Source organism: Callionymus lyra, chromosome 10 (assembly GCF_982586985.1).
Source record: "Callionymus lyra chromosome 10, fCalLyr1.hap1.1, whole genome shotgun sequence".
Lineage (NCBI taxonomy): Eukaryota > Metazoa > Chordata > Actinopteri > Syngnathiformes > Callionymidae > Callionymus > Callionymus lyra.
This window is the reverse complement of record NC_141827.1, coordinates 4,333,471-4,356,378: the sequence shown is the minus strand read 5'-3', so window position 1 is coordinate 4,356,378 and position 22,908 is coordinate 4,333,471. Positions and strand designations below refer to the sequence as shown.

General features: G+C 37.1%; 2 protein-coding genes across 2 annotated transcripts; one reads left to right on the top strand and one right to left on the bottom strand.

Moving 5' to 3' along the window:
* Positions 1–903: 903 nt before the first annotated feature.
* On the top strand, positions 904–15,466 carry dennd6a (DENN/MADD domain containing 6A). Its single transcript, XM_087800339.1, has 19 exons — positions 904–1,256; positions 3,260–3,298; positions 3,370–3,412; positions 5,763–5,875; positions 6,159–6,239; positions 6,304–6,409; positions 7,785–7,864; positions 8,778–8,837; positions 9,029–9,084; positions 9,997–10,119; positions 10,203–10,298; positions 11,896–11,990; positions 12,160–12,225; positions 12,296–12,360; positions 12,791–12,880; positions 13,488–13,651; positions 13,712–13,814; positions 14,139–14,213; positions 14,276–15,466. The coding sequence occupies exons 1-19, from the start codon at positions 1,026–1,028 to the stop codon at positions 14,405–14,407; spliced, it is 1,818 nt and encodes a 605-aa protein (XP_087656465.1). The 5' UTR covers positions 904–1,025; the 3' UTR covers positions 14,408–15,466.
* On the bottom strand, positions 15,138–22,053 carry LOC148069946 (C-reactive protein-like). Its single transcript, XM_087800340.1, has 5 exons — positions 21,900–22,053; positions 21,040–21,222; positions 18,488–18,777; positions 17,594–17,721; positions 15,138–16,526 (listed from the first exon to the last, which is right to left on the bottom strand). Exons 1-5 carry the CDS (start codon positions 21,982–21,984, stop codon positions 16,325–16,327), a joined length of 888 nt encoding a protein of 295 aa, XP_087656466.1. The 5' UTR covers positions 21,985–22,053; the 3' UTR covers positions 15,138–16,324.
* Positions 22,054–22,908: the final 855 nt, after the last annotated feature.

Genomic DNA, 22,908 nt, shown 5'->3' with positions numbered 1-22,908 from the left:
CTTAATAGCATTACCTGCTGAGTTTAAAGGAGGGGGACAACAGTGACATAGTTTTTGGAAAATTCCGACAAACCACCTCTACTACATCCATGAAGCAGAATATATAAAGAATATACGGATGATAATGATGAGCATTTTTATTTACACAATCATCTTTGAAGTATTTTCTTTATATAATATATACCTTCCTTTTTAAATATCAGCTATTGTAAAGTGATGATAAAGAATACGAATGCACAATAATTCTTTCCTCAACTTTTGTTGTACATTCGATTACTCGAAAAAAAAAACAAAAAAAAAAACATAACAAAACAAACAAAAATATAAACATATATAAATATATATATATATATATATATAAGTATATATTTTATTGCGTATTGTTTTGATTGTTCAAGCGGTTTGTGACCCTGGTCTGGAAAAGCGCTCTATAAATATTAGTTAATATAGTAATGATATATATATATAGTAATATAGTTAATTAGTTAATGTTAGTTAATATATATATATATATATATATATATATATATGCAATGCACAAGAGGTAGCCATAGGTGATGGTATAAAAGGTGATGGTATAAAATTATTAAATACTCTAACTATTTTTAAAACAATATTAAATATCAATATTTACATTTATAGTTGGGCAAACATACCGGAACTCGTAGACGACTTTTGAGGTCAAGAACACGGATGTGAAATATTTTAAATCTATTATAATTAAGACCAAAATGTAGTACATTTAACACTTAAAAATCCACGTATTATGATATATATAAAAAGTAGATTTGTGAAAACATTTGTATGCACCGACAGACATCAACAAGTTGCGCTGGTGAAGTCCATGCGTGATGACGCAGGTGGTGACGTCACTCGACGCGCTGTACTTTGCTAACTGTTAGCTCAGTGGCTAGCAGCGTAACTTCTACTGCAGCGGAAACAACAACCAGCTGGAAAACAAAAGAAACGAAACTTCGCAGAAATAAACTCCGGCTCATCTGGAGGATCACGACCCGGCTGTCAGCATGGCTCTGCAGGGCCCAGAGGAGCTGGGGGAGCAGGTGGAGGAGCCGGAGGATCTGGACGACCAGGACGCTAGCAGTATCTCCCCGGCCGAGGAGATGACTCTGCCGCTCGGACCCGGAGGCGACGACGAGCCGGAGGAGGCTCTGCTGCTGCCCTGGGACCGCTTCGCCTCCTGGCTGCACTGCATCTGTGTGGTGGGCTTCGACCTGGAGCTGGGTCAGGCGGTGGAGGTGAGGAGGGTGAAGGGGTTCAGGATAACGGATCCAAAAACTCTTGTTTAGCACTTTTGAAGGCCTGGTGTGATGGAGGAGCTAACGGTGTTGACGTGAAGATATTCTATATATATATATATATATATATATATATATTCACCAGCTCAGGTGTTCTGTCCTTTATCAATATTAATAGCAAACATTTAATATGTTCGTGTTTACATTCCCCAACCGTGTGTTTAGGAAGTAATGTTTGTTTCACAAAAGTTAAGTTTGAATGTTAAGTATATATATGTGTTAAACAACTACTAAAAGTTTTTCATGAGGAACTTGGTTCGGCCAGGTGTGTGGGAAACAAAGATGTGCAGAGGTCATAGTAGAGATACTGTGTAACTCAACTATGGTTCTTCAAGGGCCACATTACGTTTTGTGAATGTTGTTAGGGGCCGTCAAGCATAAAGAAAGACGAAAAAATCCCCCCACAAAGGAGATTCGTCATTAGGCTGTGACATTTATTAAGCTAAATAAGCAGCAATTTTATTCTTGTATATACAAGTTTTTTTTTTCAAAACATGTCTTCAACTTACTTAAAAAAATATATTTGAGGGATTAATATATATTCGAAAAATTACACACATAATGGGGGAAAAAAGTAAATAAGGTTTATTTGTAAATGAATAATAAATACAAAATGCATTTGTTAATGCATTAGAACCATTTATACATGATCATACTTTGACATTACGAGGGCCGCATAAATACAGTCAAAGGGCCGCAGGTGAACTTGTCCATGTAGGGGCCACATGTTATACTGCGTGAGGGGCCGTTAAGCCAAAACAGGGAAGCAAAGAGCCAAACTATGATTAAAAAAAACCAAAACAAGCACAAACAATAGTACGAAAGAAAAAAAACATTTAAGAAACTATGTAGAAAATAGTACAAATGGTTAAAAAGACACAACTTTTTATGTTGATCTCAATATTCACTCTAAACTATTTAGCGGAACAATGAATGTTCATTAAAAGGAAAATGGGGGGAAAATGCCCAAACAAATGATTGATTCTACTACTTTGATTCATAAGAAGTTTGCTTTTGTTTTATATTTCCTTTCCATTATTTGAAAATACGAGAAAATAATAACTTTCTTTCAGTGTGACGCTGTACTTTTGTCACGCGGCGTCATTTTCTTCTGCATGACGATGAATCAAACAGCTTTTCCAGGTTGATTTTTCACTGTTGTATTGAAGTAAATGAAAGATCTTTAGTAGATCAGGCTCATCGGGACACTTCAATAAGGCTTGTGTCTTCAAAAGTATTATGAGACCAGGAAGTGAATTTTAGTGATACTTTTTTTTTCTACGTAGTTTTCATCTTCAAAACAAATTGAAAGCTCCGTTTCATATCAGTATCGTTTTATACTCTTCTTTTTTCATTAAAAGTTTATTTAAAAACAACAAATAAGTGTTTATTTTTTACTTAGCACTTACCTTAAACTCATACGAGCTGGAACCCATTTGTCACTTTCCTAAATAAATTATATTCAGTTATTTCATGTCCTTGTTTTTATTTATTTTCCAATAAATTCTTTATCAATAATTTATTTAAAATTCTGACTGCAATAAACATTTTTCAAATTATTTTAATACTACTATTTTCATTCATCCTTAAACATGGTTTCCCATCTGATTCCAAAAACAAGACTTTTTTTACGGACTCATTGTTTCATCCCAGAGGCCCAAACTTCTTTCTATGTTGATCGACTCTTTATCTCAAACCCATTTCTCCTGCTTATATCACTTATCTTGTTCTAAGTCAAGATCCAAAGTTCATGGCCATGAAGCCAAACTGAAAGATAATTGTATATTTTCTGGATAACTTATCACTAGTACCTAGTATGTCTTTGATTTTATGTCCAATCAATTAATTTTCAGGATGGATAATAAGTCAGAACTTTATACTTTCATCTTATACATGTAAAAATATATGATGTACATATTTATTTATGGTTTCTTCTTCGACAGGTTATTTATCCTCATCATTCCAAACTGTCGGAGAAAGAGGTATGTTTGGATCCAAGACTGTTTGAATCTCAGGATCAATCTGACGTGTATTTTTCTTTTTGTTGTTCTAGAAAACTAGCATTTGCTACCTTTCCTTTCCAGACTCCAACTCGGGTAAGTTTCAACCAACTTCGTGATCATTTCCAGACAAATGGTTAGAAAAGTTTGACGTATTAGTTTGTGGTTGAGCTCATCCATCTCTGTGTTCTATGTATCAAGAATGGATCACGTTTTTTTTTTATATCAATATGCAATGTTTAGAGCTTGTTTGGCGTTTGTGAGAGGGAAAAAAAAGGATAAACCGATGTTTATCAATACCTTTTTTTCCCCCACCATTCTAAATCAATATTCAACAGCAATGTATCCATTTTTTAAATGGTTTTCAAATTGTCTATTATCTTTTTTTATCATCTCCTCCATCGGTTTTATTTATATTCAATTAAGTGTTTGCAAATTAAAATGATTCAATTTTTTATTTAGAATTGACTTGAAAATATTCCCAGCATTTGTTCATTTTTCTGGCCGCTGGATAGAAGCAGTCATTGCGTCCTCCGCGGTTAAAGGATTTGATCCTGACGATGACTGAGGACAAGAGGATACACTCCAACTCCAACTGCTTTTAAAGCCGATGTTTGGACATTTTTTTGTCTTTTACGTCTATCGATATAACCAAAAAGAGTGGAACAATCACAGGAGGTCACTAAGATGCCATGTTCCTTACATCAGGGGTCCCCAAGCTTTCTTGCACCACGGACCGGTTTGATGTCAGATGAGACCGGTGCAAGTACGATTTCAGTACTTCCTACGTGATGACAGCACACGTCACGAACGCTAACGTCTCTTCAAAAGCTTTTTTATGAGTAAAAAACCATATGAAACATTCAATATAAATGTGAAATATCTTGTAGAAAGTGTCCTTCAAACGCACAATTTAAAGTTTTTTTCACTAATCAAATATTTTTTTTGTTATTGTTTGCAACATGTCACTCGCCACGTAGGAAGTACGGATAAATACAAAAATGATAGGACCAGCGTAAAACTGTTTATTGTATGTTCAATATAACAACGATGCACCTGAACTCTTTTACAACTTTATTTACAGCGTACTCGTAACATCACGCCAAAAACAAAACAGAAAGTAACATCCACTCTGTTGTCTCTATCAAGCTCTTCCACATGCTCTCTGGTCGCTATGGTAACGTGTAAACATGCCTTCAAAATAAAATAATGGAGGTAAAATACCGATGCACCATGAAACGGGTATAAAGTGTGTGTTTTACTCACCATAACACCGCTAACGTATCCCGTGACCCAGATGCGAGAGGAGAATCTGGAAGGTTTTCAAAATAAAACATCGGATAATTTAAAAAGCATAGATGATACTAATTTTTTATCCTTTCTCTGCGGCCAGGTACCTAATGCCCCACGGACCGGTGGTTGGGAACCCCTGCCTGAAATCATTACGAAAATTATACTTCGAAATATCTATTTTATGAAATCGAATCGTGAGATCAATATATCGAGTAGTGTATCGTTACTGCCTTAGATGTGAGAAGGTCAAGGTTAAATATATAGCAAGTATTTTTACTGGCGTTGCTAGATTACAGTTGTGAGCGCGTCTCAATACAGCTGGTCTGTCTGGACTCTTTATATTAGCAACTTGACTTAAAAAAAGCGAATTTTTGTCTAATAACCACTGAGAAGTTTTTATGTCTTGCATTACGAGCAAAGGTGAAAAGAGAAGCATAGAAAGCGAAGGTCTACCAAGTATAAACTATAGAACTCCGACTGCAAAATGTCTTGAGAAAAAACATGACACTCAGATGACCAGACTTGATCGGTCAGCTGACGGTTGTTCCCTCTGGGATTGCTGTGTTCGCTGCCTCCAGTGATGGAACGAGGGGGATTTTAACCAGGTTTTTGTAGACGATAATCAGAAGTAACACACAATCTTTGAAATTAAAAACATGTTGAGTTGATTGGTGGTTGGGTTGAGAGATGGAACAGTGGAAATGACTGCTGTTGTCATGGAGTTCTCTATTTGTGTGTGTGTGTGTGTGTGTGTGTGTGTGTGTGGATCGCACGGTGATAATTTCTGCTCAAACACCAAGTGTCTCTTCTAGTGTGTGTGCTAAAGGACACAAAGTTCACTTAAAGTTCAAGTATGAAATAGTTAATGGCCTCCTCATCCTGTTTATCCCCAAATATGTCAGACATTTGGCGACCGCGGGAGATAAATCTGGCGTCTCACTGTAGCTATAATAGATATCTTGTATTAGTGTGTTGAGATTTAAATTGACTAAATCCAGAACATCATGTCACTCATGAGTTTTCTCATATGATTCGTCTCGCCACCTGAGTTGTTCAGTGACGATATGAGCTTTCGCAGAATCCCAGTGTCAAAAGGTGTTCCGTTTCCATGGTAACCTCTTTTGTGTTTTTTTTTTCATTGTCTTGTTTATAGGTTGTCTTGGCGACACACAGTTCTGCTTCCGTTTCCGTCAGGGTTCAAACAGGAAGTCATCAATCAGCTGCTTCCTGGAATCAACAGACAGAGACGCACCGCCATGTCTGAAGGTTGACACACACACACAAGTACACACATTAAATACACAAGTACATTTTATGTTGGCATGTATTCGAAAATACAAAAATCAAATGCTGTGAAGCACATATTTTTAAACCAAACCTTTTGTTCTCACTCATACAAGCATAACGTGTGTTAATGTGACGACACGCAGACGCTCTGAATCAAACACACATAGTTCAGTTATACACACAAATGGATGGATACACACAACAACAACCTCCTGTAAACCACCTTGCTGACCGTCTGTCCTCGTTGTCCCGTTTGCTGCAGAGGGAACAGGTCCACTACTACGGTTACGTATATTTCCGGCAGGTTCGTGACAAGTCTCTGAAGAGAGGATACTTCCAGAAGGTCTGTGAGAAGGTCCGGTCCTTTAGCAAGTCTCTGAGTTAACCCGGCTCCTCTTCCTTCCCAGTCTCTGGTCTTGATCAGCAAACTGCCTTACGTGACCTTCTTCCACTCGCTGCTGAAGATCATGGCTCCGGAATACTTTGAGAAGCAGGAGCCGTGTCTGGAAGCAGGTGAGTTTTCGTGTCTGAAGTATAAATACACTCTAAAATGAGAACGAGTGCATTTCCAGAAGAAAATGCAGTGTTAAGGGTGACCCTGCTGTGCTGTGGAAGTAGTAGTTGAATTATGATTAAAAGTAGAAGAAGTGAAATGAGTAGTTAAAGTAGTAGAAGTGGAATTAGTAGTAAAGTAAAAGTAGGAGAAGTAGTAGTGGAAGTATTAGTGGAATTAGTAGTAAAATTACAAGTAGTATTAGTAGTATTAGACTTAGTAGTAAAAGTATAAGTAGTAGGTCAAAGTGGAAGGAGTTGAAAAATGAGTTGAAGATTTTCCCCATTGAAATGAATGGGGTAGAAAAAAAGGAATCAAAGAAATGGTGGAAGAGCTAAAAGAAAGCTAGAACAAAGCCTGCATTTCGGAAACAAGCTGAATTGACGAAAGTTTGAACGGTTCAAATCGTATAAAATTTGTGGGAGGAGAAGCGGCACAAAGTTTAGGTTAGAAGAAAACAGAATCTCAATTGCGTGAATACGCAAATAATCAAGTAACGCGTGATGCAGGAAAATTTTGAATAAAAATGTATCTTCTAAAGTTGACTGACACTTGACATTGATGTTTTACTGAAGCCTATCAAGTTGTGTGTTTTGATTAGAAGCCGCAGGTCATGAGCGTGAAGAGAGTGAAAGTAAAACTAAGAGCAGAAAATGACGTGCGAGAGAAAAACCCCCAGAAGACTTTTTCACATGTACTAGTTAGGTACACTGACTAAAAATAGTTTCTGCATTAGTTCTTCATTTTTTATAGTTATTCTTCAGCCATTTAAGATTTTGTGATGTAAAATTATGGAAGTATATCAGTGCCATGTTGTATATTATATTAAGATGTAGATTTTTAACATTTCAAATGTTGAATATTTTTGAGTTGAATAACATGTATTGAAATATTTAATAATGTTTTTAATTATTTACATTATTATACAAGAACTTTTAATAATGAATTTAATAGTTGTTGTTTTTTTAATTCATAACCTATGAATACATTTTTTTTTTATTTAGAACATTTTATTCTTGATAATTGTAATTAGATCAATAAACCTCATGTGTAATGAATAATTAATTTCCTTTTAAATATTCCAATTTCATTAATCAATTAAAACCACAACAAATTCAACATTTCAATATGCACATTTTTTTAATTCAATTATTCAATAAAATGCTTAAAAACAATAAAATAATTTGACCTTTCAACGTCTTAGATTCCACAGTCCTGGTGGCACTGATGTATACTTCCTACAAAAGTTAGAAGAATTGTTTATCTGAAGTGACTCACCTGTTTGTGTGACTGAACACAGTGTTTATAACCGTGTTTATAATTCCTGGTGTCCAGCATGCAACGACATCGACCGCTGGCCTGCACCTCGTCCTGGAAGGATCCTCACGCTTCCCATCATGGGCGTCGTCATCAAGGTGCGGAGAAAAGTGAAGCAGCCTTTGAAACGTGACCGTAAGAAAGATTGTGGCAGATTAGATGGACAGTACAGGCGAGACTTTCAGGCATGAAGACAAGAGGGATAAGTTAGGACAAGAACGCGGAGAGAACGGAAGAGAAATGGAAGTTTTGAGTGTTTTGGCGCCATCTACAGGCTGAAGATCAGTCGCAACCAAAATGGATAAAGTTCATTGGCGTTAACTTGAGACTGAATGGATTTCTTTCTCTAAATTTTTTTATTCTGTGGCAAAACTGCTCAAAAATTCTTGATTTTTTAAAAATGTATTAGTTAATGATGCAGGTTTTTTTTTTTTAACTAATAAAATAATAATAATAATAAAATAAATAGGAGATTTAACAACGGAAGAAGGAAAATTGAAAAATATGATTGGGAAAGTAAAGAATAGTCAATCTGTTGTGTTGTTTTATTCAAAGAAAAATAAAGTTTCTAGTTACGGCGTCTCTTGAAGATTAGTTTCATGTTATAAGTTAAGTTGAACTTATTGTTGAGTATAAACGTGTTCCTGAGAGAAGAGAACAAGGAAACGGCCTGAACGAATGTGATTAGTTTCACTTGTTTCCAGTTCACTTCTCTGCGTCGACCAGTTCTTTGTGTGAAGCGTGCAAATCCTTTTTCTGCATTTAAAGACGCATTACACGCTTAGAGAGAATCTCCTCGCTCACATTGATGAAAGGGGAAATTGTAAAGGAAAATGTAATGTATTTTCATGGATATCATTTAAGGTACTTGGTAATCATTTGTAAACACGCATGCGTTGATAAGATGCTCTGGTTCGACCGCTAGAACAACAACTATTACAACGGCTTCTGTACATTCCTGAAGATGATTGAAATCAAAGAACATCTCTAAATACTTTTCTACGGCTGCAGGTACGAATCCCGACCAGCTATGACAAACCAGGAACATCGCAGCTGGTCCAGTCAGCCCAGGTGACAACACACACTCCGCATTATTTCCTTGATAAACCTTCCTCTTTAGTGTATTTTCATGTATAAAAAATATGTTCCTTCTGACACTGCAGGAAACCGATGAAAGTAAAAAGGAGATAAAATGTTTTCTGATAAAGTGAGAGACTGAGACAACACTCGTCTAACAAGAACGTTTGTTTTTCTCTTTTCAGAACGACAGCCTCGTGTCCATCGTCCTCCCGACCATCCATGAAGTCGACCTCTTCAGGTTAGAGCTACTAACTCACCGACACGTGACCAACAGAGAACCATTTCAAGCTGTAGTTATTGTCTTACTTGTTTTATTATTATTATTATTATTGAAAATGTTCAATGTGATTTTTAAAAACCTCGATAATAATAACACAATGGAAGAAATCTTGTTAACATAACTTGGCATTTCTAGCTACTTAATCAGAATCAGTAACTTTTATTGCCATTGTTGTAACATGACATGGACATCTTTTGTTGTGTCAGTACAGAATAAAACAAAAAATAAGACACAAAATAAAGCGTAGAAAAACTACTTGAGTCATATACGGAGAAATATGTGGGATTCAAAGCTTTATATGTGAAGATTAATCCCAAAATATAAAAGTTAAAAACAACGTTGTTTGAGCTAGCTTAATGTTTGCGTGTTAGCTGATGCTAACTAGCACTGGGTTATTGTAGTAATGACAAAAACTGTTAAATCCGTCCGTCCAAACGGTTTGATTTTAGTTTACTAAACCAAATCCATTTTGTTCAAACATAAATCTAGCATTATTAAATACATTAGTTTACAATTGAAATTAAGGTGATAGAAAGCAAAATGGCGCTAATTAGCATCTGCTAATAAACAAAAGCGGTGCTAACTCTTTTAACATTCATTTTTCTGGATTCACACATAAAGCGTGAAACCTTTTTTTTGTTTTTCTTTGCTAGCATTTGACTTCAGTCTTGAGAGAAATGCATTATTATTCATTTAAGTATTTAAATCTGCGGAACTGGATATAGTCCACTTTTTAATTATTTTTAAATGATAAAAACGACTAAATGGATATATTTTTTATCTCCCAATCATTGACATGAATAAGATGATTTGACATGATTTGAATATATCCTCGAAATCTACTTTTTGAAACGTTCCGTTCCTCCACAGATGTTTCTATCCAGTCTTCTTCCACATCCAGATGCTCTGGGAGTTGGTTCTGCTGGGAGAGGCTCTGGTGGTCATGGCGCCCTCGCCGGCGGAGTCCTCGGACACCGTGCTGGCTCTCGTCAGGTATCTTGCTGGAAAGATCCAGAATCGTCTCATCTATTGAGATTCGGTTGAATTTAAATTGAATATGAACGATGTCTCCACAGCTGCATCTCTCCTCAGCGCTACTGCAGCGACTTCCGGCCGTACTTCACCATCCATGACAGCGAGTTCAAGGAGTACACCACCAGGACGCAGGCGCCGTGAGTCGACGAGTCTGTTCTTCGTCTTAGTCGTGAATGTCGGGAGAAGCTACAGTTTCCAAATAAAGGTTTAGATCGTTTGACACCAACAACCTCGTATAGGTCCAACCTGAGCTCGAGTCTTCTGCCTGTTTTATTGACAATTTGATTAGTTTTGAGTGAAACTACAAAACAAATGATCGTAGACGTTTCTTATTATTAATATATTTTAACATATTTAACATTTTAGGACTGCATGATATTGGAAATATGTATATTTCGATATTGGTGTCTTGAAATGCGATATCGATATTAATGAGATATTTTATCCTTTCACCTAAAAATGTAGCCGCGAGTACTGTAGTGGAGGTCCGGGGTTTTAGAGAAGGAAAACGATGATATTTCTCTTTCGTTTATTAAAGTATAACTTGCAACGCTCAGTCTCGCAGGACTTGCATTGGTTTCCAACGAAACTGAGCGACATCAGAGAGGAGCCGCCGGCGCGTCGCGATGTCACCAAATCAATTGTACACGCACACATAACACTTTATAAATGACGCTAACAACGTTTGTTTGGAAGTTCATGATCTTATAAGAAAACAACTGAGACGAGATGAAAAGTTCTTACAATATGTTGCTTTAACAAAGGAGGTTGAAAGAGACGAGTGACTGGATCACTAGTGTTTGACTAGATCATAAGTTAGTATTACTTCCGTGGATATACTGAGCCGCGCAGTCGGTGCCCCGGAAGGATGCGTTACCATAGCAACCGAGCCTAACAAGCTGCGCCGCACAGTTCACAGACGGACAGAGACGTAAACCACAACAAGACATAGAAGTACAAATTGACAACTTGACAGAACGTGACGCTGATTGGTGGAAGTGAGCATTTAAGAAATACTTGATTTATACAATAAAAAATGATAAATTATCGCACGTTCCAATATTGCGATATCGATATTTCTTCAATATATCGTGCAGCCTTAATTTATTACCTTTTCAAATCAAAGTAGTTAAATCAAACTTTTATTCATTTTATTTTGTTATATCCACTTCCATTTTTGTCTGTCTTCTGTTAATGGACATTATATTGTAAATGCCATTTTATTTCAAGTTTATTGTTTAAAATATTTAAAGTATTTTATAATGTTTTTTACTCCTTAACTTGTAACGGTACATCATGTTTAAATGTTTAATCCATGATGATGTCATATCTATATATTTAATTATTAAATATTAAAATATAACATTTGTTTATCCAGGTTTTTCCTTTTAAAATGTTTTTTTTTTTTTACTTTACTTTATAACTGTTGCTTTTATTCTTTCCTTTACGGTGTCGTGTTATTGTTATTATGAGTAATATTAAATGTATTTACCAGTCATTACTAAAATAAATAATCTTAACTGAGAATATTTGAAAAGAATGTGTATTTAGTGAAATAATATCTGATTAAATACCACTGTGTAAATACCAATGTTTTTGTACTTCATTTCAACTGTATTTCTGTCGTTGAGTGTTATAATTTACTACAATTGTTATTATTATTAAATACTTGATAAATTAAATAATGTTGGTACAAATACTCCCTGAACATGTGATTCATTGTCTGGCCTGCAGGCCGTCAGTCATACTCGGAGTGACGAACCCGTTCTTCGCTAAAACGCTGCAGCACTGGCCGCACATCATCCGCATCGGTGACATGAAGCAAGCCGGTGAGTCACATGATCGCTTCTGTCGCTCGCGTCGAGCTGATGTCGCATCAGGTCATTTCCACGTGACCTCGAAGTTCTTTGAAACATCCGTACGAACCCATCAGTAAAGTTTTACCTTACCTTACCTTACCTTATCACGATCTGACAATTCTTCTCTGGCTTGATTCAGGAGAAATGGCCAAACAGATGAAAGTCAAGAAGCTTAAAAACCTCAAAACCCTGGACTCCAAACCAGGTAAAGTCTTCATCATCCCTCCTTCCTGCTTGAAACTCTGGTCCTGACCGTCTGTGCAAATGTGCTGCAGGTGTTTACACGTCTTACAAGCCGTATCTTAGTAAAGATGAAGAAATCATCAAACAGCTGCAGAAGGTGAGACGCTTTAAATCCTTGATCTTTATTCATAAATAGTCATATGTAACTGAAGGATATTTATTATATATCATATTTATGTATACATTTACATTATTTTATTGCACCTCCTTTGTATTCACTTAATACTGATTATTTTTATTGTTTTAATGCATTTTGATGTTTTAAATATGTGTGTATGTATATACTGTATATATATATATATATATATATGGTAAAAATCTGACTTCAGATAAATTTTATTATTATTATCATTGTTAACACGTTTAAGAAGAATCAAAATCTTCTTCCATCGAAGTTAAAAATGTCAATATAATTGTAGTTCTCGAAAACAATACAGTTTTGTTTAACTAACCGCTCATGTAATTATTCAACCAACACTAGTGATGGTAAAAGAAACATCTTTCAAACTTTACTTCCTTACATCCAGGGCATCCAGCAGAAGAGACCGTCGGCGGCCCAGAATGCAATTCTTCGTCGGTACTTCCTGGAGCTGACGCAGAGCTTCATCATCCCGCTGGTATCTTAACTTTTCTTATTAGATGTTTGCTTGTTCAACTTTATGATAACGAAGACCGCAGGTTAGATAAAAACATTATTATTCATAAGTCAATATAATGGCAGATCTGCTGATTTATTGGCCTCCTGATTGGTCGATCAAATGACGGTTATACACAGATTGTTTTTTTTAAATGTGTTTATATATAAGATGCTATTTATATTAATACAAGGATAAATGGATGAAACTATGTTATGTTATTCTAATAAATAAACCATGACTATCTGGATGAGGCGGCTTAAAAAAAAACACAATCAAAAGATGCATTCAATGAAGTAGGAATTGCTATGGTGCGTTCAAGACCGCAGGATATTTAATAACTAAACGTGATCACTTCAGTGAACCCATTATTCATGATGAAGATGAGGAAGTTAACATTATAGGTTGGATTAGACCGTTACTTATTTTAGTTGGAAGTCATTTTATTTTATTTAACAACTTGAGTTTTGTTCTTGAAGTCCATCAGCCTGTCAGTCGCAGCACGACGGGTCCAGAGATCAGATGTTGTTCTTCTCAGCTGTGAATCCACCGAAGGTCTTGAGCTCCTTCAAACATCTCTGTGTCGCAGGAGCGTTACGTGGCCAGTCTGATGCCCCTGCAGAAGTCCATCAGTCCCTGGAAGAGTCCTCCTCAGCTCAGACCCTTCATCCAGCAGGACTTCATGAGGACCCTGGAGAAGGCCGGACCTCAGCTCACGTCCCGGCTGAAGGGAGACTGGATCGGGCTCTACAGGTACGAAGGCTGCATCACTGGAGGCTTCAGTCACGACCTGTTGTTGTTCTGTACTTGAAGGCATTTCCTCAAGTCTCCCAACTTCGACGGCTGGTTCCGCAGCAGGAGGAAGGAAATGACCCAGAAGCTGGAGGCTCTGCACTTGGAGGCGCTTTGTGAGGAGGTGAGCGTTCATCCCTCCGTCCTTCAGCAATGTCTGTGGAGGTCGAGGGTGTTAATAGAGCAGACCGTCGCTAACAGGAAGTTTCATCCATTATTCTTTATCCTTTCTTTACACTTTTTTACTTCTTCTTATTTCTTTAATTCTATATTTATGACATTAATTATACAATATTTGCAAAAGTAAAACTATATTCATCAATAATCTCTTCTCCTTATCTTCTCCTAGAAAGGCTCTTCACAGATGACTATTACTTACTTTATAGTTCCCTCAGTTAACAATATTCTCCTTAACGCCTGATGTCGATGTTGACTCTTCTGTCTCCAGGATCTACAGATGAGGATCCAGCAGCACACGGAGGTGGAAACTGTGGATCTGGTTCTGAAGCTCAAAGACAAACTGGTCGGTGGATCTTCATCGTCTGCTTGAAAAAGAAAGTTTTCTGAGCAGCTTTGTTTCTGCAGAACCAGGCGGAGAAAGAAAAGCTTCCCGTGCGACCCGGGACTCTGTCCAAACTCAGAGACCACATTGAGACCGTCATCCTGGCGCTGCCCGAGGACCTGCAGGGCATCCTCCACAAGCCTTGCACCCCCTGACCCCCCCTCCCCCAAAACTAGACCTAGAACTCGTTTTAGAGTTTATGGGATTGAATCTTCGCCCTGCATTTAAACGGCTGGTCCAGAGAAGATCTCGCTGAAGAAACGCCCGATGCTGGTCCTGATGACGTCTCAGGCCGCAGTGACCCGTCAGAGTCCAGAGATGGACCACGCTCGGACCTGACGGTGCAGGAGAGAGGGCGGATCTATCTTGACCTCTGACCCAAAACGAGCGACACTTTGTTTTTAATATTTTTAACTGGACTTGAAAGTCAACAAGTGGACCGAACCACCTGATGGTCTCGCACTTTTTTCTTTTTTTAATTTCCTGGAAGACTCTTCATCAGCGACGACAGCACACAGAGGAGGGACACACAAATGACACAAACACAGAAGAGACGCACACTTTGCATCACCAGCAAACTCGCAATAAGACTTTTTCCTTCCAATGCCAGTTTTCAGCAGCCAATCGGAGTGTTTTATCAAAGTCACATGACTTCATCAAAAATCTTATTTTTAATATTGTTTTTCAGACTGAAGTGCAAACTTTATCGCCAACCTTCAACAACCTTCAACATCTTTGTGTGACGCTGGCATCATGTTTCGTACACCAGTGATGAAATATAAAAGTCTCCAGCAGGTGTCGCCAAACGTCCATTCTGGCAGTGAAAAGACGATTTATAGTGTTTTCTTTATTTTCACGTCATAACAACAAATGAATCGACGCTGATCATGTTAGAATATGTTTTATTAATCATGGTAATGTCAGAATTACACTCTTTTAAGATCAAGTGAATCAACTCTTAGAGACGTGGCTGATCAAGAAAGATATGGTTTAATAGCAATAACATGTGAATTAACGTTTACAGGACGAAACCACTTCAGTTGTAAAAAAGTAAGAAATAACGTCATGTTTTTTATTTGATGTTCTTAACTCGACAAGTGTCTGAAAACTGTTGATGTGTCAAAACACGCGTCAGTCTTTTGTGCTTGATTGACATGTGTCTGAAAACGTCACCATTTTGAACTTCTTCCATAAAACAAGACTTTAAAACTCGTTATTATTGTTAAGTCTTACTTTTGAACACATTTGATGATCCTGGTTGTTGTAGATCCAGGTACTTATTCTACGTGTTTAAGATAAGATAAGAAATTGATTACATATTGGAGCGTTTGACGGACAGGAGCATGATTACGACGATAGAACCTTTTGAGGACGAGAAAAAAACGATCAAACCCACTTCCTGTTAAAAGCAACTTTTTCCTTGAATATATATTTTTTTGAATTGATAATATATTCGTAATCGATTTAGCGAAAATATTTCTTAGGTTTTTTTTTCATTTATGTTTTTCAAAGCATTTTTAATTTGGATTAAAACATCTTTTTCTTTCTTTAAAAATATAAATTTGAATTTACAGCAACTATTTTGGATTTAATTTTAGAAACTTTTTCTTTGATCTGAAAATTATATTTTATGATTGAAGTGATAAAATATTCTTCCAATTTTTTTCTTTGATACATTTTTTTTAATTTTCTTTTTGATTGAAGAAACTTTTACTTCATCGTAAATAATCTAATTTTGATTTAAAGCATTTATTAAGATTAAAATGTTATTTATTTTCGAACTTTTTCTTTCTTGAAAAAAATGTGTTTTGAATGTTGAATTTTGTTTTATTGTATTTGTTCTTTAATTCTAAGTCATTTTTTCTGGATGTTTTTAATTTAAACAATTTTTACTTGTTAATTTTAACCTTTAAATCGATGATAATCTTGAACAAAAATTCTCACTTTTGTTCTGAGGATGAAACAACTTTTCAATCCAGATTTTTCGCTCAGAATTTTAACTTTTTTCAACGATTGGGTTTTTAGAAATCTGGCGAATGATGTTTTGATTTTTGTCCTCGTCAGTGTTGAAGTCACAGTTGGTTTCTCATCCTCCCTCCTTTTTTCATCCTCTCTCCTTTTTCCACACACTTCTTGTTCTTCTTCTTCTGTCCCTGACTCTCTTGCGGGCCGGCCTCCTCCTCTAACATGGACCCGTAGTTGTCCTCCACCAGGACCTGTGTAGTCGCTGAATAGTTGATGTTGGACCAGGACAGAACAGAACCAGCTGGACCTCTGACACACAAACACACTCTTGTTAACATCTACACACACACACACACACAAACCCCTGAGTTATCTTCATAATCTCAGGTTCTACGAATAGGTGCTCCGCCCTCTAACCGCTTCGCTATTGGTTTATCCTCGAGGCCCCGCCTCGTCTCTGAGAAAGCTTAATGAACTCGCCACCCAGCAGGTTGCGATCCACTTCCTATAAAGGCTGGAAACACCTGCCGCACTTCCTCCAACTGAAAACTCAGCGAGAAAGGCGTCTGCTGGGCGACGAGGTTGGAGGGCTTCGCACCAATTCGTAGAACCTGAGATTATGAAGATAACTCAGGGGTTATACTTTATATTGGTGCTCCGCCCTCTAGCTGCTTCGCTATTGGTTTAAACCCTGCGGTGCCTTGGGGTAAACCAATAGCGAAGCGGTTAGAGGGCAGAGCACCAATATGAAGTAGAACACTCTTGTTAACATCTACACACACAAACACACTCTTTTTAACATCTACACACACAAACACTTGTTAACATCTACACACACAAACACACTCTTGTTAACGTCTACACAGACAAACACTCTCGTTAACATCTACACACACAAACACACTCTTGTTAACATCTACACGCACAAACACTCTTGTTAACATCTACACACACAAACACACTCTTGTTAACATCTACACACACAAGCACACTCTTGTTAACATCTACACACACAAACACACTCTTGTTAACATCTACACACACAAACACACTCTTGTTAACATCTACACACACAAACACACTCTTGTTAACATCTACACACACAAGCACCCTCTTGTTAACATCTACACACACAAACACACTCTTGTTAACATCTACACACACAAACACACGCTTGTTAACAGCTACACAAACACACACACACTCTTGTCAATGTCTACACACACACACGCACATACTTTTCAATGCCTTCACACACACACACGCACACAAATAGTCTCTTGTCAATGTCTGCACACACCCGCACCTACACACACGTGCACACACTGACACCTACACACGAACACACACTAACACCTACACACACGAACACACACCTGTAGGCTCCGCTGCTCATGTAGTAGAAGATGATGTTGGTGTTGACGGGATAATCCCACATCTGGACGTCTGTCACTTGACCGTCAAAATCTGAGAAGCTGATCACGGGTCGTCCTGACCACCTGTACTGTACACACACACACACACACACACACACACGCACACACGCACACACGCGCACACGCACATACACACACAATAAGATTCAAGAGCTACATGTCAGCTCACTGCAACACTACGGAGGTAGATTTAGTTTCTTTATTAAAAGATCAAAATTAATATTTCACATTAAAAAAAAGTTGCTTCGATCATAAATAATATTTTCAATGAAAGAAAAAGTTTATTAAATAACATTTAAAAAATTTTTTTTTTAATTGTATTACTTTTTTAATCCAAAAGACATTTTTATTTAACCAAAAATTTTTTTTTCAAAAAAATTGCTTCAATCAAAATGAATAGAAACCGTTTTTAAAATAAACAAATGTAAGTTTTTAATCCAAAAATAATTGCTTTAAATCAAAATAAATGTTTATTATTTTGGAAAAAGAAAAGTTTTCATTGAAAAAATAAAATTCTCATTGAAAAAAAAATGGCTTCAAACTAAAATAAATCCAAGAAAACATTGATAAATAGAAACAAATATTATTTTCAATCCAAAAAAGATGCTTTAAAAAAAAAGTTTAATCGAAGAAAACGTTGCTTCAACAAAAATATATATTTCCAAGAAGAGTTGATGAATCAAAATGAATAATAAAAGTCGAAAATTCAAGTAAAAGAAGAAGTTGCTTTAAAAGTAGTGTGTAAGTGAAAATGTATTTATTTATTCTTTCTTTCTCCTGAATAATAAGGAAACAAATCTACCACCACTAGGTGTCGCTCTTTTGACGTCTCACCCCGGGCGGCATCAACTTCCTGGCGCTCATCTTGGTGCCGCTGAACAACTGGGCCACGTTCTTGTTCCCGTCCATCACGAGACAGACCCGGGTCCAGATCTCTGGGTAAATGTTGGGCCAGATCAACAGGTTGGGGCTCAGCACGAACCCTTGTTGGTACCTCCCCAACGACAACATGTAGTCTTGGTTTCGAACCGTGAGCCACAGAGACCTGAAGCCGCTCGGGTCCACCTGGAAGACGCTGTCGGACTGAAGGAGTTCTTTGATGACGCGAACACACACTGAGAATCCTGCGCAGAAACCACGGTCAGGCTTTTCTGGCCACTAGAGGGCGACCTGGAGCTCAAGAGAGATCGCTGTCGCGAATATGGATTTGTTTATAAGTTTATATAATAATTACAACATGTTAACATGAGTGTGTTTGTGTGTGTAGATGTTAACATGTGTGTAGATGTTAACATGTGTGTGTAGACGTTAACATGTGTGTGTTTGTAGAAGTTAATGTGTGTTTGTGTGTGCAGACGTAAATATGTGTGTGTTTGTGTGTGTAGACGCTTCAGTTTAAAAAGCGTTTGAAAACTTTTCTTTCAAGTCGTCTTTAGGTTTTTTTTAAGGGATTATTCGAGTCGATGAAAAGTCGCGTCACTTGTAAAATAAAATTGCTTCAATAAAGTTAGAGTTAGTTTTTTTTATTTTTAATTAAATAAAATAAAAATATATTTTCAATTGTCTCGCCTGCAGTTCATACAAAACTCTGCAGCCAGAATTCTGACCTGCTCTAGTAGAAGAACTCACATTTCTCCTTCAAACTCTTCACTGGCTGCCAGTTTCTTTCAGGATCATTTTAAAATTCTGGTTCTTACTTTCAGATCTATTCATGGTCAGACCTTCCATCAGTGATCTGATCCAGACTTACACCCCAGCTCGGGCTCTGAGGTCTGTGGATCAGAATCTACTGATGGTTCCTGAACTTCAGGACCAGAGGAGAGAAATCCTTCCAGACTGTTGCTCCTAAGCTTTGGAACCATCTCTGTGTTTGATGATCTACTGACTCCTTCAAGAAACATCTGTGTTTTATGATCTACTGACTCCTTCAAGAAACATCTGTGTTTGATGATCTACTGACTCCTTCAAGAAACATGTGTGTTTGATGATCTACTGACTCCTTCAAGAAACATCTGTGTTTGATGATCTACTGACTCCTTCAAGAACCATCTGTGTTTGATGATCTACTGACTCCTTCAAGAAACATCTGTGTTTGATGATCTACTGACTCCTTCAAGAAACATCTGTGTTTGATGATCTACTGACTCCTTCAAGAAACATCTGTGTTTGATGATCTACTGACTCCTTCAAGAAACATCTGTGTTTGATGATCTACTGACTCCTTCAAGAAACATCTGTGTTTGATGATCTACTGACTCCTTCAAGAAACATGTGTGTTTGATGATCTACTGACTCCTTCAAGAAACATCTGTGTTTGATGATCTACTGACTCCTTCAAGAAACATCTGTGTTTGATGATCTACTGACTCCTTCAAGAAACATGTGTTTGATGATCTACTGACTCCTTCAAGAACCATCTGTGTTTGATGATCTACTGACTCCTTCAAGAAACATCTGTGTTTGATGATCTACTGACTCCTTCAAGAAACATCTGTGTTTGATGATCTACTGACTCCTTCAAGAAACATCTGTGTTTGATGATCTACTGACTCCTTCAAGAAACATCTGTGTTTGATGATCTACTGACTCCTTCAAGAAACATGTGTGTTTGATGATCTACTGACTCCTTCAAGAAACATCTGTGTTTGATGATCTACTGACTCCTTCAAGAAACATCTGTGTTTGATGATCTACTGACTCCTTCAAGAAACATCTGTGTTTGATGATCTACTGACTCTTTCAAGAAACATCTGTGTTTGATGATCTACTGACTCCTTCAAGAAACATCTGTGTTTGATGATCTACTGACTCCTTCAAGAAACATCTGTGTGTTTGATGATCTACTGACTCCTTCAAGAAACATCTGTGTTTGATGATCTACTGACTCCTTCAAGAAACATCTGTGTTTGATGATCTACTGACTCCTTCAAGAAACATCTGTGTTTTATGATCTACTGACTCCTTCAAGAACCATCTGTGTTTGATGATCTACTGACTCCTTCAAGAAACATCTGTGTTTGATGATCTACTGACTCCTTCAAGAAACATCTGTGTTTGATGATCTACTGACTCCTTCAAGAAACATCTGTGTTTGATGATCTACTGACTCCTTCAAGAAACATCTGTGTTTGATGATCTACTGACTCCATCAAGAAACATCTGTGTTTGATGATCTACTGACTCCTTCAAGAAACATCTCAAGACACTTTTATTTCAGCTTTTCCTTGATTTTTTTTTTAGACTTTTGTGTTTGTCTCTGTTATCTTGATCTTTTAAAGTATGTATTGTTTTGATTTTAAAATGTATTTGTGATCCTGGTCTTGAAACATATTTACAAACAACCTTTCTTACTTAGTTACTTACTTCTTACTTTCTTAGTTACTTACCTGTTCTGGGCTGAGGTGTGGTCCAGTACCCGGTGGGGGTTGTGTACCAGGATAGATTCCCAGGGTTTGTCGTGTTCATCTCCGGGCGATCAAAGGAGTAATAAGGAGGATAGAAGGAGATTCCTCCTCCTCCATAAGACGACAGCGTCACCATCTTTCCCGCCAGATTATTTTGAGGAGAATCTTGACAAGGACAAGACAATAAATATCATCATTTAACTCTTTTCACTCTGAAAGTTTTAATCCCAGAATCGATCAGTTTGTCACATATTTATTAACTTCACGTTTATCACAATAATCTTAAATATATATTTTTTTTAAACAAGATTTCTTGTATAAGAATTAAAGTTAATTTATTGACATTTGTGTTCATTGACGATCAAGTTAGACACATTTATGTAAAACACTTATTGTTCTAAATATAGTTTAACAAATATGTTGAGTAACTGTCAAGAAATATATTTACGAATAAAAAGAAGATTATCGTTATTAACTTGAAGATTAAAACCCACTAAAATAAATTATTGAAATTTAGTTGTTTTTGTTTTGTCAATATTTGTTACGTCAGCAAAAACCTGTTTGTGTCGACGAACAATCCAGCGCAGCAGCGTTCATGACGATGATTAAGTAACCAAGTACTTACTTACTTACTTACTTACTTACTGACTAACTTACTTACTTACTTACTTACTTACTTACTTACTTACTTACTTACTGACTAACTTACTTACTTACTTACTTACTTACTTACTTACTTACTTACTTACTTACTTACTTACTTACTTACTGACTAACTTACTTACTTACTTACTTAGTCAGTAAGTAAGTAAGTAATTAGTGTGTGTTTGGAAGCGACTCACCTGTGGTTCTAGGCCAGGACGCTTCAGCCTCCAGGACCCAGAGCTGAGCCACGAGCACCAGGACCAGAACTTCTCTGCCCGACATGTTGAGCTTCTGTGACTGAACTTCCGAGAAGTGAAACTTAAAATACTTCCGTGCACGGATCACACCCTCGTCTGAAACATAAACACTTTCATGTCTTTGTCAAGTGTGTGTTTCCTGCAAATGTTTCTTCAGTCTGAATACATGTTGATTCTTTGAACAAATGATCAAAGTAATAGAAAAGGACGAGATTTAAAAACGTTGTGTGTGTGTCTGTGTGTGTGTGCGTGTGTGTGTGTTTGTGTGTCTCTTTGTGTGTGTGTGTGTCTCTTTGTGTGTGTGTGTGTGTGTGTGTGTCTCTTTGTGTGTGTGTCTCTCTTTGTGTGTGTGTCTGTGTGTGTGTGTGTGTTTGTGTGTCTCTTTGTGTGTGTGTTTCTGTGTGTGTGTGTGTGTGTGTGTCTGTGTGTGTGTTTGTGTGTCTCTTTGTGTGTGTGTGTGTCTCTTTGTGTGTGTGTGTGTGTGTCTCTTTGTGTGTGTGTGTCTGTGTGTCTCTCTTTGTGTGTGTGTGTGTGTGTTTGTGTGTCTCTTTGTGTGTGTGTTTCTGTGTCTGTGTGTGTCTCTATGTGTGTGTGTCTCTGTGTGTTTGTGTGCGTCTGTGTGTGTGTGTTTCTGTGTGTTTCTGTGTCTCTGTGTGTGTGTGTCCCCATGTGTGTTCTGTGAAAAAGGCATTTTATTTAAAAGTCGCAGGTTCAAACCTCGGAGCCTCATGATCTATGAGAGCGTAGTTATACATGTCAACGTAGTAATACATGTCAATGTAGTAATACATGTCAACGTAGTTATACATGTCAATGTAGTTATACATGTCAACGTAGTTATACATGTCAACGTAGTTATACATGTCAACGTAGTTATACATGTCAACTTAGTAATACATGTCAAAGTAGTTATACATGTCAACGTAGTTATACATGTCAACGTAGTTAT

Bases quoted from the DNA above. Each gene is read 5' to 3' on its own strand.
- LOC148069946 (XM_087800340.1), bottom strand. From the start codon at position 21,984: ATGTCGGGCAGAGAAGTTCTGGTCCTGGTGCTCGTGGCTCAGCTCTGG. The intron at 21,223-21,899 runs GTGAGTCGCTTC...GTCCTTGTCAAG, and splicing joins GTCCTGGCCTAGAACCACAG to ATTCTCCTCAAAATAATCTG. The intron at 18,778-21,039 runs GTAAGTAACTAA...GTTTCTGCGCAG, and splicing joins CACACCTCAGCCCAGAACAG to GATTCTCAGTGTGTGTTCGC.
- dennd6a (XM_087800339.1), top strand. From the start codon at position 1,026: ATGGCTCTGCAGGGCCCAGAGGAGCTGGGGGAGCAGGTGGAGGAGCCG. The intron at 10,120-10,202 runs GTATCTTGCTGG...ATGTCTCCACAG, and splicing joins ACCGTGCTGGCTCTCGTCAG to CTGCATCTCTCCTCAGCGCT. The intron at 11,991-12,159 runs GTGAGTCACATG...GGCTTGATTCAG, and splicing joins CGGTGACATGAAGCAAGCCG to GAGAAATGGCCAAACAGATG.